The sequence below is a fragment of the Cydia pomonella genome, chromosome 3, assembly GCF_033807575.1.
Source record: "Cydia pomonella isolate Wapato2018A chromosome 3, ilCydPomo1, whole genome shotgun sequence".
NCBI classification, from domain to species: domain Eukaryota; kingdom Metazoa; phylum Arthropoda; class Insecta; order Lepidoptera; family Tortricidae; genus Cydia; species Cydia pomonella.
Window position 1 is genome coordinate 26456060 of NC_084705.1, and position 13273 is coordinate 26469332.

Genomic DNA, 13273 nt, shown 5'->3' on the forward strand with positions numbered 1-13273 from the left:
TGTTTTCGTTTGTTACATAATCACAAAATTATTTGGCAATAAAAACTGGCCATTCTTCAAACCGTTACGTTAAACGTGAACATGGAACACCACTAGCAAGTCACGTGACCAGCTTGCGTTTGAGAGCGCATCACAGGTATGGAAATCAGGAAATTTTATTAAAAAATAAGTTGATTTTCGGATATTGCTTTAGAATTAAGGTAAACATAAAAGTTGAGATTTAATTGTGTGTTGATGTGCGTAAAACAATGTGTAAAAAAGGTGTTGTGTACGTGATTCCGTCATTAAAGAGACTGTCTGTCATTTTGATACCAAGAAAGCTGCTTCAAGAATGGCGTCCCCCACATGTGCCGCTGGTATTCGGTTTCGCGCTGAACGGGATAGGATTCGATGACGCGTGCTCCTTGAATCGTGGAAAAGTGCTGCTATCGCAATTCTGCGTGGTTTCCGTAGGAAGCCGACGCGCATCCTCGTTTTTCGTGTATCGCCCTTGCGCTCCACTTGCAATGAATCATTGTCCTGATTTCTGCTTAAAGAAGCTAAAAATTTCTATATTTCGTCTCTAGTGCTGATCCGGAAGTAGACGTTGTTGTTTGAATGAGTTTATTGCAGTGTTGTGATGGGTAAAAGTTGTAGTTTGTAGTAAAATTACACAAGTGTTTTGTTTATCAATTTGCCGCTCCTACACCGCCACGGACGGTGAGTGATGTCTTTGTGCTGATATGGTGCCTACGTATTTTGTTGATGGTCAAATTTTATGCAAAATTGTCAGTGGGTAATGTGGGTATGTGTATTTTGGCACTTCTCTTCAGTTAAAACTTGTTAACAAAGCTTTTAGAAAAGGATTAGGTTATGTGGGAGGGCATTCACTTTTTGGAGATGCATGTGTCCTTGAATTTTTAATAGGCTTTTTTCTGGTTAGAAGTGATACCTGATAGACTGCTTGGAATCATATTTTCAGTAGTATAAGATATTATAATTACTAGTGAAAGTAATGTTTTGTTTATTTATATCTTGATAAAAACCATTGCAATATGATAAAATTCACAACATAACACTCCTTGGTTGATAATGTTAATTCATTCAGCCACAAATGAAATGTTGTAACAGCAATTACATCATCAGAAATGGGACTTGCACCTATTATTTATAATCTTTTCAGTTAGATGGTTATGGGTTGATTTCAACCCATATAACCTTATAATACCTAGTGTACTCCAGTAAATTGTTAATACCAATGGATTATGCTATCTTACCCTATTTTTTTTTCTATAACAGCTGCCATAGTGTAGATCAGGGGTCACCAATTAGTTTCTTCAGGGGTCCAGTTCTTTAAATAAAATGTCCATTGCCATCTGTTTCTACTTGAGTTTATTAAATAAGAATAAAATAATAATAGGTTGGTGGTCGGCCATTTGGTGATCCGTGGTGTAGATTATAATTCTTGCCTTGTACCTTTTGCTGACTAAATATAAATTTGAGGTCTCACATTAGGTATTTATAATAGTGACTTTTAAATAAAATTTTCTTCCAACAGTATATTCCATATTTTAGAGGTGATAATTAAGGTATCCCTTATTTAATGATTTTCAGAAATTAATAACGCATACCCCCTAATTCAGTTTATTTTATCCCAAAACACTGAAAATAAATTTCAGGTCATTCCTGTAACAGGAACCTGTGCCGACTTTCAACTAAAATTCCCATACAAATTACTATGGAGAAATTTGGTCAGACAGTAATTTTTTATTGGTTTTCTGTTCGCATCAAGATTTTTTGTGAAATAATGATTATACGACAGTAGTATACGCGATTGATAGGAAAAAAGTTATGAAAAAGAAAAAAAAATTTTGTCATTTTCATACATTGTATGGGAAATAGCATGAAACTCGGCACAGGTTGCAGTTACAGGAATGACCTGAAATTTATTTTTTTAGAGAGTTTTGGGATAAAATAAACAGAATTTACAAATAGTTTATAGTCACCTCTATTATCTACAGAATTGTTCACAAATTAAAATGCTTGTGATTTAGATTGAAGAGCTTTTCAGTTGACTGTTATCTGTCATAGACCACAACACACTTAAATTTTATTTAATTAGTGCTGCAGAGAATAAACTTTACAATAGAGTATCCTTTATTTTGGGATTAAAAATAATAACAATGCATAACCCTCTAAATGTATATCTACTACCACAAAAATAATGAAAAAAAAAAAGATTCTTGTATTAGGAACCCATGGCAAATTAGATCTGAAATAAATTAAAAAATATTGGTTTCCAGTTTGCATTGAGTTTTGTATGTGAAATAATGTTGATATAAATAATTTTATATGTAATGATTTTATTCTCTGAAAAAACTTGGTAACAAGAATCTTAAACATTTTATCAAACCAAATCTAATTTTATACTGACTTCAATAAGGAAGAGATTCTCAATTTATCTGGATCTATGTTTTATGTGTGTTCTCTGATTTCTCAAAGGTGGTTTAACCGATTTGGAGGATTGTAAAGTAGGCTTCAGTTGTGCCCACTGTCATCATGTCAGGATCTGATAATGGGATCCTGGAATAATTGAGGGACCTCTGCAAATGTAGGCACACCTATAGTGATTTGTGTAACTTTTGCAGTAACTTTTACACTTGCTGGTAAATGATGGCATTTTAAACTATTTTGTGAAGTCTTTTATAGTCAAAATATCAAAATTCTAATGAACAAAAGAACTTATACATATAGAGGTATCCTTAATTTCGTTTGACCATAAATTAAGGAAAATCTGTCAACAGTAATGATGCAGGAAATGGGAGCATACAAGTTTTGATGTATTAATTTTTTTAATGTATCATTGTATAAAACATAGCACTAAGGATAGTTTATGCAAATGAAATGAATATAAAAAGGAACTGAATTTATTTCAAATCCCATGTTCTAAACAGAAGAAGATTTAGAAAAATAATAATTAAGCTTATGGTGGTAATAGTGGCTAGTTCATAGTTAATCCTTCCAAAAGGGACTAAGGTTTATATTTTTTTTAAAACAGTATTTTTATATCCTTTGATTGACAATAAATAGATAATAGGCGGGTCCACACAGAACGAGCATATGCGCGAGGCAATTTCCTCACGCTCAAATCGGCCAGTGTATACCTGCCTTGGCCAAGGTGGCGCGCTCAGGTGAGGAAAACGCGCGTATACTCGCTCTGTGTGGACCCGCCTAATCACAAATTATCAGGGTCATTTAAAAAATATATACAAGGAGTTGACATGCTGTTTATGATGTTGCGTACTCAGGCTTTTTCACATTTCGCTGTGTCTTGGTATACCTTATCTCTTGGCAATAAGGGTTTGCTTATGCCAGGGGTGGCCAACTTGATTAGACCCAAGATCTCCTGTTTACTAACGAAACCCTGTGCGATCTACCAATTACATACTTCTTGAAACCTTAAATGAAACTGGTCTACGTATTTATATTTTTTTGCCTTGCCACGATCGACTGGACTAACAGTCGCGATCGACCTGTTGGCCACCCCTGGCTTATGCCTATATAGGCTTTCCATTTAAACATTAAATAAAAACTTGTAATAATTTCATCAAACCCGAAAAAGCGTTAATGACGACACATTGTCGTTTTGCCTCTAGTAAGCATTTTTGCTACATACCGGGAAACCCATGTTATCGGCTACGACGTAGCGCTACGACCGTAGCTCAACGGTGCATGTGTTAAACATACTTATAAGATTATGGCATGTAGGGTACTTTGATTGTCTAAATGAAATATCTTATGGTGGATTGATTTGATTTCTACTTTTTTAAATTACTTAAAATCCAGTACTCACAGAACTGCTTGCAGTTCTGCGGGAGGCAGTTGTCTGCTAGAGTGAGAAAGTAATATCAGGGTAGATTAGGTAGCTTTTACTCACTGTTGCAAGTGATGCAATACTCCCAAGCATAATATTTGTCAAATAAACAATTTGTAGGTATAATAGTGTGCAGGTTTATAGAAACTAATGCAACTCAAATATTTTGGCAAATGGATCTAAGAGAGTTAGGCCTTAGCTGCTTTTTACACTTGCCTTTGAAGGGTGAATCATTAGCGCGTCGAAGTCGCTTACAAATTGTTGATGAAAATTACCAGTCTTATACAAGCATCGAAAGAAGTCATTGTACTGTCGTATTGTAAACTAGGCAAATAATTGCAAGTGCGGACATGAAACTAATTTTACGATGTTCTCAATGGCAATTCATTGTTTACGACTGTGGTGTGTTTACGCGCCGCATTGGATAGTTATTAGTTATTACACGCTTTTTATAGTTTTCTATTTTTAACTGACAAATGCAGGTGGCTTCTTATTTTGAACTTCATTATCTTATTTTGAACTTAATTGTTGCATGTTGGTTTAAAAACAGTAACTTTTAACCAAAAAAGTGCATAAGTACCAATTACGCGTTATGTGCTACATAACTGAGTGGCAATCATATAATAATGTTTATTAGATTCGTTTTCATATTCTGACGATCTTTCTGGCCTAGTGGGTAGTGCCCCTGCCTATGAAATCGATGGTCCCGGGTTCGAATCCTGGTAAGGGCATTTATATATGTGATGAGCACGAATATCTGTTCACGAGTCATGCCTGTGTTCTATGTATTTAAGTATTTATATATTATATAATATATATCTTTGTCTAAATATCCACAACATAAGCCTTATTGAGATTACTGTGGGACTTAGTCAATTTGCGTAATAATGTCTTATAATATTTATTATATTATGCAGTACTTGTGTAGATGGTCCATTCTCAAAATGTTGGTTGTCTTTTACTTTTTAATATATTAATTATTGACTACCTCATTCATTAATTCATGGAAATCAAAATTATCTTTTTCTATTCACAACATCAAGAGTAGTACTCTTGTCTTCGTGTGAATTACAAATACAGTGTAAACTCCATACAATGTCACCCGATATAACGATTCATTCCCTATAAAGTCCACATTTGTTGGCTATAGTTGGTTGGTATGTTATAGCTCAAACGGATTAGGCAGCGTTTTCGATGAAAGCTTCTAGCCAGCGTGATTTTTTCCGACAACATATTTCAACCTGTGCCCTTCCTATAGATGAAAGTCGTATGACAATTCGTTCAGTAGTTTTTAGTTTTGAAGTAGTTTTATAAGATTTAGTGAATTGACGTGTTCCCCTAGATTTGCGGCTGCTAGGTTGCGTTTCAGTCGTGCACATAGCGAATATAGTTTACACTGTATCAACAGCAAATGCGTTATAGCGGGGGGTAAACATGGCTTGTTGTATGATAATGATAAAGTGGTGTAGGACGCAAATAAGTGGTGCGGGTCGCATCATAGTTATTTAAAAGTAAAATAGCACCGTGGCGACCTAGTCTTCGTTAACGCTTCTTAAAACAGTCTGTCGGTGGCATAGGCAAGGTTTAAATCATCAGATCACTATACAGGGTGATTCATGAGACGTGAGCTGGACTAAGCCTACACAATCAGTAAATGTTAATGAATCGTTCACCGTCATATTTAAGTAAAACAATCACGCTTTTTATCTGTTATTTAACTTTGTCTTAAGGACAAATTTGATTATCTACAATCATGGACACCCTACAACACTTAATTAACAAAGATAAAACTCTTTAACCGTTATGACAGCACTTTGATTATGAAGAAAATAAAATGTCACATTTGAGTGAGATACGACTTTATAAAAGTAACCAGACTCCGATCACATTCAATTTGTCACTTATTATGGATAAAACAAAGAGGGTGACCATAAATATCGTAAATAAAATAAAACAGTAAAAATTAAATTAACGTTAATCTCACAAATACTGGTACGAAACAGTTGCTGATAATTTACCGAATATGCAGGCTTGATCCTGCTCACGTCTCCTGAATCATCCTGTATAATAGTGAACTACCCCTTCCATTTCCTAGTTCAAAATTCGAGAATCAAAGCTATTCTTCACATTACTCGTACGGACTGTATGTTCTCGCCCTTAGTCACCCTTGTCAATAAAAAGTCGCGTCTAGTGTGCACGGAGCATAACACGTCAATAACCCTATCGCGCAGTAAAACGCGTTTGCGATTTCACGGCCAACGACCTTAGCATCCTCATCCAAGGCTTTAATTGTAGTCTCAGGATCATTTAGGACTAAGTTATAATTCTGTTCGCAATTTCGTTTTATTTCGATTGTGAGTTTATAGTACTTTATATTGTCCATTATAAACTGTACGAGGCTATTAAAAATATCTAGACATGTAAATAATTTACACATTCAACATTCCATAGATCTTGAAAAATAAGATATTACGAGTATATTTAATTTAAGCAAGCGTTAACTTATTAGGCGGGTCCACACAGAGCGACCGAGCGAGCACGTACGTGCGATGCAATTTCCTCACGCACAAACCGGCCAGTGTAGACGTGCCTCGGCCGAGGCGGCGTGCTCGGGCGAGGAAATCGCACGCGCCGCCTCGGCCGAGGCACGTCTACACTGTCCGGTTTGTGCGCGAGGAAATTGCCTCGCACGTATGCTCGCTCTGTGTGGACCCGGCTATTAAAAATAACAAGAATACCATTTTTTTTAATTAGGTACAGTCAGCATCAACAGTAGCGGATAGGGCTACGCACCAAAAGTTAGATGTGTACTTTTAGCATTACCATACCTAACCAGATAATTTGAACTCGATCTACAGATCAGATATTGATATATCTCCGACATACCTATGTATATCACAGAATAAGTTTGGTAGGTCTACCGTACAAAAAAGAAACTTCCTACAAAACCGAAGTTTGACAGCGATTCAGGGACGAATCATGCTGTCCCTTTCTTATGTAAGGTACTATCCTTTTTGGCTATTTAGGGTTGTCAAAATTCAAGTAATTATCTTATCCGTGGTCGTATACGCAAAGGGACGTCATGTTGTGCAAACCCTAATAATTGCTCGGAGCAATGCTATGCCGAGCAGAGCGGAGAATGCCCGAAAGGAACAGTACCAAGACCAGTAGGAAAGATCCGTCAACTACAGAGCAGATACTTTTGGCGCTTGTTTCTATTCGCTACTGTGCATCTGCTACTCTGTATGCCAGAGTCCGAACGTAGTTCGGTTTCAGCAAAAAAAAACTGCCTAATCTTTCGGCCGTACCGAAACTGTATGTGTATTGTACTGTATTTCAATAGTGTAATTTCGCTTCGGTTTGGGTTTAGTCAGATTTCGGCATAACAATCATGTTTCGGCCGAAACTAGAGCAAAAGTGAACTTTCGGTTTCGGCATAGACTCTGTTTTCGGTCGGGCAATGCTATATGCTAACTGTACAAACAAAGACAAGTATATGGGTAATAAAAAGGCACTGTCCAGAGCATTTAATATTTGTAAAAAAATAATATCTAACATACATATTAATCGTATTTTTTTAATTGTTACAGCTGCTTGTAAATAGAGGCTGTAAATATAATTATAGCAGATAAAGATGAGTTTGGGAGCACGCGCCACCAAGGGTGGTGCGAAGGGGAAGGACAAAGCCCAGGACAAGTCCAAGGGCGTCGACAAACCACCGGCCAAGGAGAAGGTCAAACAACAGCTACAGGTTAGTGGGGTCAGGGTCAAGTAGCAAGTTAGTGGGGTCAAGGTCAAATTCTAAGTTAGTGGGGTCAAGGTGTAACTAAGTAACTAGGGTGTATGTCAATAGCATCTTATAAAATGTCACACCCAGAAGAGTAAAGAGTTTTGTCAGTAAAACGGCGCAAAATTCAAATGTTTACGCCTACTTTTTCAAATTTTTGGATGAGACTGGTGATGAATTGCCAGACTATATGAAATGTTTTGCAGTGTGCCCAATGATGAGAAATCATAACGGAGGGGGGCCGTCGCGGGGTCAGTGCGGTCGACTTGTCGCCAGACTTGTCCGCCAATCGGCGTGTGTCCGTGCTACTCCGTGGCGGGGTTGCCCTGTGACCATAGATTATGAGAGCTGAGGGCCATTTATAAGGCACTGCGTAAGTGTTGAAAGCAAAGTGTACGCGTAGCGAGTTCAACTTTTCCCACAATTTGCCAGTTTGGTAAGAGATCTACCTACAAGTTATTGGAGTCAGTCGTTATTTATCCCGTTAGAAAACAATTAGATATTTACTTCTTGCCTCGCCGGCCTTAACGCCAATACCTGATGGATGGACATGGAACCTTACCTAGTTGCCTTTTAAAGAAAACTGACATCAGTGCCTCAGGCGCTTACTTAAACTACTATCATTGTGTGAATTAGATTTGCCTACCTAACTGGTCCCTTTTCCCTTAAAGCCCTTTTTCATATATCAAATATTTTTTTATGTTCCAGGCAACCACAGAACAGATGCGTATCGCAAACATGATCGACCGCAAAAGTGACGACTCCACGGACGTTCGAAGAATGGTGAGATCACTTTCGCTTCTAGATCGAAACTTGTTTGTTATTGTGGGAAATTCCCAACAATAGATGTTAAATTCCTGTAATGGTTAGATGATGTCTTCTTATTTAGTTAGCAATTTTTGATACTTCGAATAATGTAAACAAAACCACATGTCATTTGTCCAATATTAAAATTACTGCATTGATGCAGAAAATTTCAAATGTAATGGTTGACTGCTATTGTTTCAACATACCCTAGATAATATTATTGCGTTTTTATTTGTCAATAACTACTTTTAACATCCACAGGTTCTAGAGCTGATGGAGATGACATGTCGCACCGAGGAGGAGGTGTGTTCGGCGCTGCACGACTCGGACAACGACATGGTCGCCGCCTGTAACCTACTGCTGGAGGAGAGTCAGCGAATACAGGTTACAATCTTAACATCCACAGGTGCTAAAGCTGTTGGAGATAATATGTTGCACTGAGGAGGAGGTGAGTTCGGTGCTGCACGACTCGGACAACGACTTGGACGCCGCCTGTAACCTACTGCTGGAGGAGAGTCAGCGAATACAGGTTACAATCTTAACATCCACACGTGCTAAAGCTGTTGGAGATGATATGTTGCACTGAGGAGGAGGAGAGTTCGGTGCTGCACGACTCGGACAACGACTTGGTCGCCGCCTGTAACCTACTGCTGGAGGAGAGTCAGCGAATACAGGTTACAATCTTAACATCCGCAGGTGCTAAAGCTGTTGGAGATGATATCTTGCACTGCGGAGGAGGTGAGTTCGGTGCTGCACGGCTCGGACAACGACTTGGTCGCCGCCTGTAACATACTGCTGGAGGAGAGTCAACGAATACAGGTTAAAAAAATCTGTGAAAGTTATTCCCGTTTCCACAGGGCCGGATTTAGGGGAGGGCAACCGGGGCTACTGCCCCGGGCCTCCACAAAAGAGGGGCCCCCCACAATAGAGAATTCGGTAAATTTACCAAAAAATTTGGGGCCAAGGGGCCTCCACTCCTTTATTGCCCGAGGCCTCCAGACCTCTAAATCCAGCATTGCGTTTCCATAATTATCAGTTAATAATAATTGATTGAGCCAGTATTCGAAAATTGTGCGTGGTAAAGCTGTTTTCAAGTGACATATTTTACTTATGTTCGCGGACCCGCGTATTTTGTGTAAGTGAGTAACATGACAGGACATACGGAATGTGCCCAATGATGAGAACTCATAACGGAGGGGGGCCGTCGCGGGGTCAGCGCGGTCGACTTGTCGTTAAACTTGTCCGCCGATCGGCGCGTGTCCGTGCTACTCCGTGGCGGGGTTGCCCTGTGACCATAGATTATGAGAGCTGAGGGCTCACTACACACCCTAAGTGTAGCTAGTATTTTAAAACACTTTTACCTAGCCTCACTTAATGATTCAAATCTTGTAATTGGCACTTAAATTCGAACCGGTTCGCGGTATCTGATCGAGTTGAAATTTGACGTACTTAGGTATGTGATTTCAATGACAATGCAATAATATGCTATCAGATGCAGTCATAAGGAAACTTAATGAAATCCTTGATGGAAAAACACAAATACATTCGAGTTTAGCATCATTCGAAAGGTCTTGAGGACCAAACAAGATGTGCAGTCAGCAATAAGTGTGTGAACATTTTTTTTTATACCTAGTAAGTTATTTATGTATTATGAATATTAGAATTTTTGGTATTTTCCAGGGTGAGTGGCAGACAAATGAAAAGAAGAAGAAAAAACCACCCGCCGCCGCCGGTAACGGCGAGCCCGAGCCGCCTCGCGAGCGAGAGGCGCGCGAGCCGAGAGAACGGTCTGGCGCGCCGCGTCCACGTAAGTGTATTCTTTGTTCTGATCTTGTTTTACATTCACCATCCACACTAGTACGAATAACCGAGTAGAAAACCTATCTCGTGGTTTAGGTCCACTTAAACAAGGCCTCCAGGCCTTATTCCTAATTTGGGAAAAGTGATATAAGAAAGTTTTTCTAACTCCTGTTCCTGTATTCTGACGCTAGGTTGTAGAATCGCAAATCATTTTGTTTCCTTACTATGGGAGCATGATACACAGCTGTACAGTGACAATACGGATATGAGTAGACGATAGATAGTAAGTGTTGGATTGGATGGTCTGCCACATTGTGTCGTAAATTGGACTTAATTGATATTAAATCTGACTTAATGATTTTTAGTGAATCATGAACTTTGCTCCTGTGCTGCTCCCTACAGGGCCTCATTTCTGGAACGGTATTAGTCTAATATTATTAGTGTGTTGCCATGGTAAAACATACGATGTGACATTTCGTGGAGAAATGGGTCCCTGGTCACGTGCGTGCTCTTTACAAGTTTGTTTGGCAAACATCGTATATGTTTGCAGGTCGCGGGGAAGCAGAGGCTCGCGGTCGAGGCCGCGGAGCAGCGCGGGGGCGCGCGCGCGGCGCCCGGCGCGGCCCGCCCGGCCGGCCGCGCCCGCCGCGCGGCGACATGGGCGAGCGGCCCGACCACGGTCAGTACTCGCCACTACAGTTAGCAGGTCACGGGGGCGCGCGCGCGGCGCCCGGCGCGGCCCGCCCGGCCGGCCGCGCCCGCCGCGCGGCGACATGGGCGAGCGGCCCGACCACGGTCAGTACCCGCCACTACAGTTAGCAGGTCACGGGGGCGCGCGCGCGGCGCCCGGCGCGGCCCGCCCGGCCGGCCGCGCCCGCCGCGCGGCGACATGGGCGAGCGGCCCGACCACGGTCAGTACCCGCCACTACAGTTAGCAGGTCGCGGGGGCGCGCGCGCGGCGCCCGGCGCGGCCCGCCCGGCCAGCCGCGCCCGCCGCGCGGCGACATGGGCGAGCGGCCCGACCACGGTCAGTACCCGCCACTACAGTTAGCAGGTCACGGGGGCGCGCGCGCGGCGCCCGGCGCGGCCCGCCCGGCCGGCCGCGCCCGCCGCGCGGCGACATGGGCGAGCGGCCCCACCACGGTCAGTACCCGCCACTACAGTTAGCAGGTCGCGGGGGCGCGCGCGCGGCGCCCGGCGCGGCCCGCCCGGCCGGCCGCGCCCGCCGCGCGGCGACATGGGCGAGCGGCCCGACCCCGGTCAGTACTCGCCACTACAGTTAGCAGGTCGCGGGGGCGCGCGCGCGGCGCCCGGCGCGGCCCGCCCGGCCGGCCGCGCCCGCCGCGCGGCGCCATGGGCGAGCGGCCCGACCACGGTCAGTACTCGCCACTACAGTTAGCAGGTCGCGGGGGCGCGCGCGCGGCGCCGGGCGCGGCCCGCCCGGCCGGCCGCGCCCGCCGCGCGGCGACATGGGCGAGCGGCCCGACCACGGTCAGTACTCGCCACTACAGTTAGCAGGTCGCGGGGGGCGCGCGCGCGGCGCCCGGCGCGGCCCGCCCGGCCGGCCGCGCCCGCCGCGCGGCGACATGGGCGAGCGGCCCGACCACGTTCAGTACCCGCCACTACAGTTAGCAGGTCGCGGGGGCGCGCGCGCGGCGCCCGGCGCGGCCCGCCCGGCCGGCCGCGCCCGCCGCGCGGCGACATGGGCGAGCGGCCCGACCACGGTCAGTACTCGCCACTACAGTTCGCAGGTCGCGGGGGCGCGCGCGCGGCGCCCGGCGCGGCCCGCCCGGCCGGCCGCGCCCGCCGCGCGGCGACATGGGCGAGCGGCCCGACCACGGTCAGTACTCGCCACTACAGTTAGCAGGTCGCGGGGGCGCGCGCGCGGCGCCCGGCGCGGCCCGCCCGGCCGGCCGCGCCCGCCGCGCGGCGACATGGGCGAGCGGCCCGACCACGGTCAGTACTCGCCACTACAGTTAGCAGGTCGCGGGGGCGCGCGCGCGGCGCCCGGCGCGGCCCGCCCGGCCGGCCGCGCCCGCCGCGCGGCGACATGGGCGAGCGGCCCGACCACGGTCAGTACTCGCCACTACAGTTAGCAGGTCGCGGGGGGGCGCGCGCGCGGCGCCCGGCGCGGCCCGCCCGGCCGGCCGCGCCCGCCGCGCGGCGACATGGGCGAGCGGCCCGACCACGGTCAGTACTCGCCACTACAGTTAGCAGGTCGCGGGGGCGCGCGCGCGGCGCCCGGCGCGGCCCGCCCGGCCGGCCGGGCCCGCCGCGCGGCGACATGGGCGAGCGGCCCGACCACGGTCAGTACTCGCCACTACAGTTAGCAGGTCGCGGGGGCGCGCGCGCGGCGCCCCGGCGCGGCCCGCCCGGCCGGCCGCGCCCGCCGCGCGGCGACATGGGCGAGCGGCCCGACCACGGTCAGTACTCGCCACTACAGTTAGCAGGTCGCGGGGGCGCGCGCGCGGCGCCCGGCGCGGCCCGCCCGGCCGGCCGCGCCCGCCGCGCGGCGACATGGGCGAGCGGCCCGACCACGGTCAGTACTCGCCACTACAGTTAGCAGGTCGCGGGGGCGCGCGCGCGGCGCCCGGCGCGGCCCGCCCGGCCGGCCGCGCCCGCCGCGCGGCGACATGGTCGAGCGGCCCGACCACGGTCAGTACCCGCCACTACAGTTAGCAGGTCGCGGGGGCGCGCGCGCGGCGCCCGGCGCGGCCCGCCCGGCCGGCCGCGCCCGCCGCGCGGCGACATGGGCGAGCGGCCCGACCACGGTCAGTACTCGCCACTACAGTTAGCAGGTCGCGGGGGCGCGCGCGCGGCGGGCGCGGCCCGCCCGGCCGGCCGCGCCCGCCGCGCGGCGACATGGGCGAGCGGCCCGACCACGGTCAGTACTCGCCACTACAGTTAGCAGGTCGCGGGGGCGCGCGCGCGGCGCCCGGCGCGGCCCGCCCGGCCGGCCGCGCCCGCCGCGCGGCGACATGGGCGAGCGGCCCGACCACGGTCAGTACTCGCCACTACAGTTAGCA

At 46.9% G+C, this 13273-nt stretch overlaps 1 protein-coding gene and 1 long non-coding RNA gene across 2 annotated transcripts in view; one reads left to right on the forward strand and one right to left on the reverse strand.

Moving 5' to 3' along the window:
- LOC133516428 (uncharacterized) overlaps positions 1–13273 on the reverse strand; it is a 452437-nt gene that overhangs the window by 390656 nt on the left and 48508 nt on the right. The gene's annotated exons all lie outside the window — the stretch shown is intronic.
- Positions 18–12810, forward strand: LOC133515971 (collagen alpha-1(I) chain-like). Its single transcript, XM_061848624.1, has 9 exons — positions 18–136; positions 7444–7604; positions 8349–8423; positions 8709–8831; positions 10128–10254; positions 10798–11024; positions 11070–11390; positions 11534–12301; positions 12340–12810. The coding sequence occupies exons 2-9, from the start codon at positions 7488–7490 to the stop codon at positions 12808–12810; spliced, it is 2229 nt and encodes a 742-aa protein (XP_061704608.1). The 5' UTR covers positions 18–136; positions 7444–7487.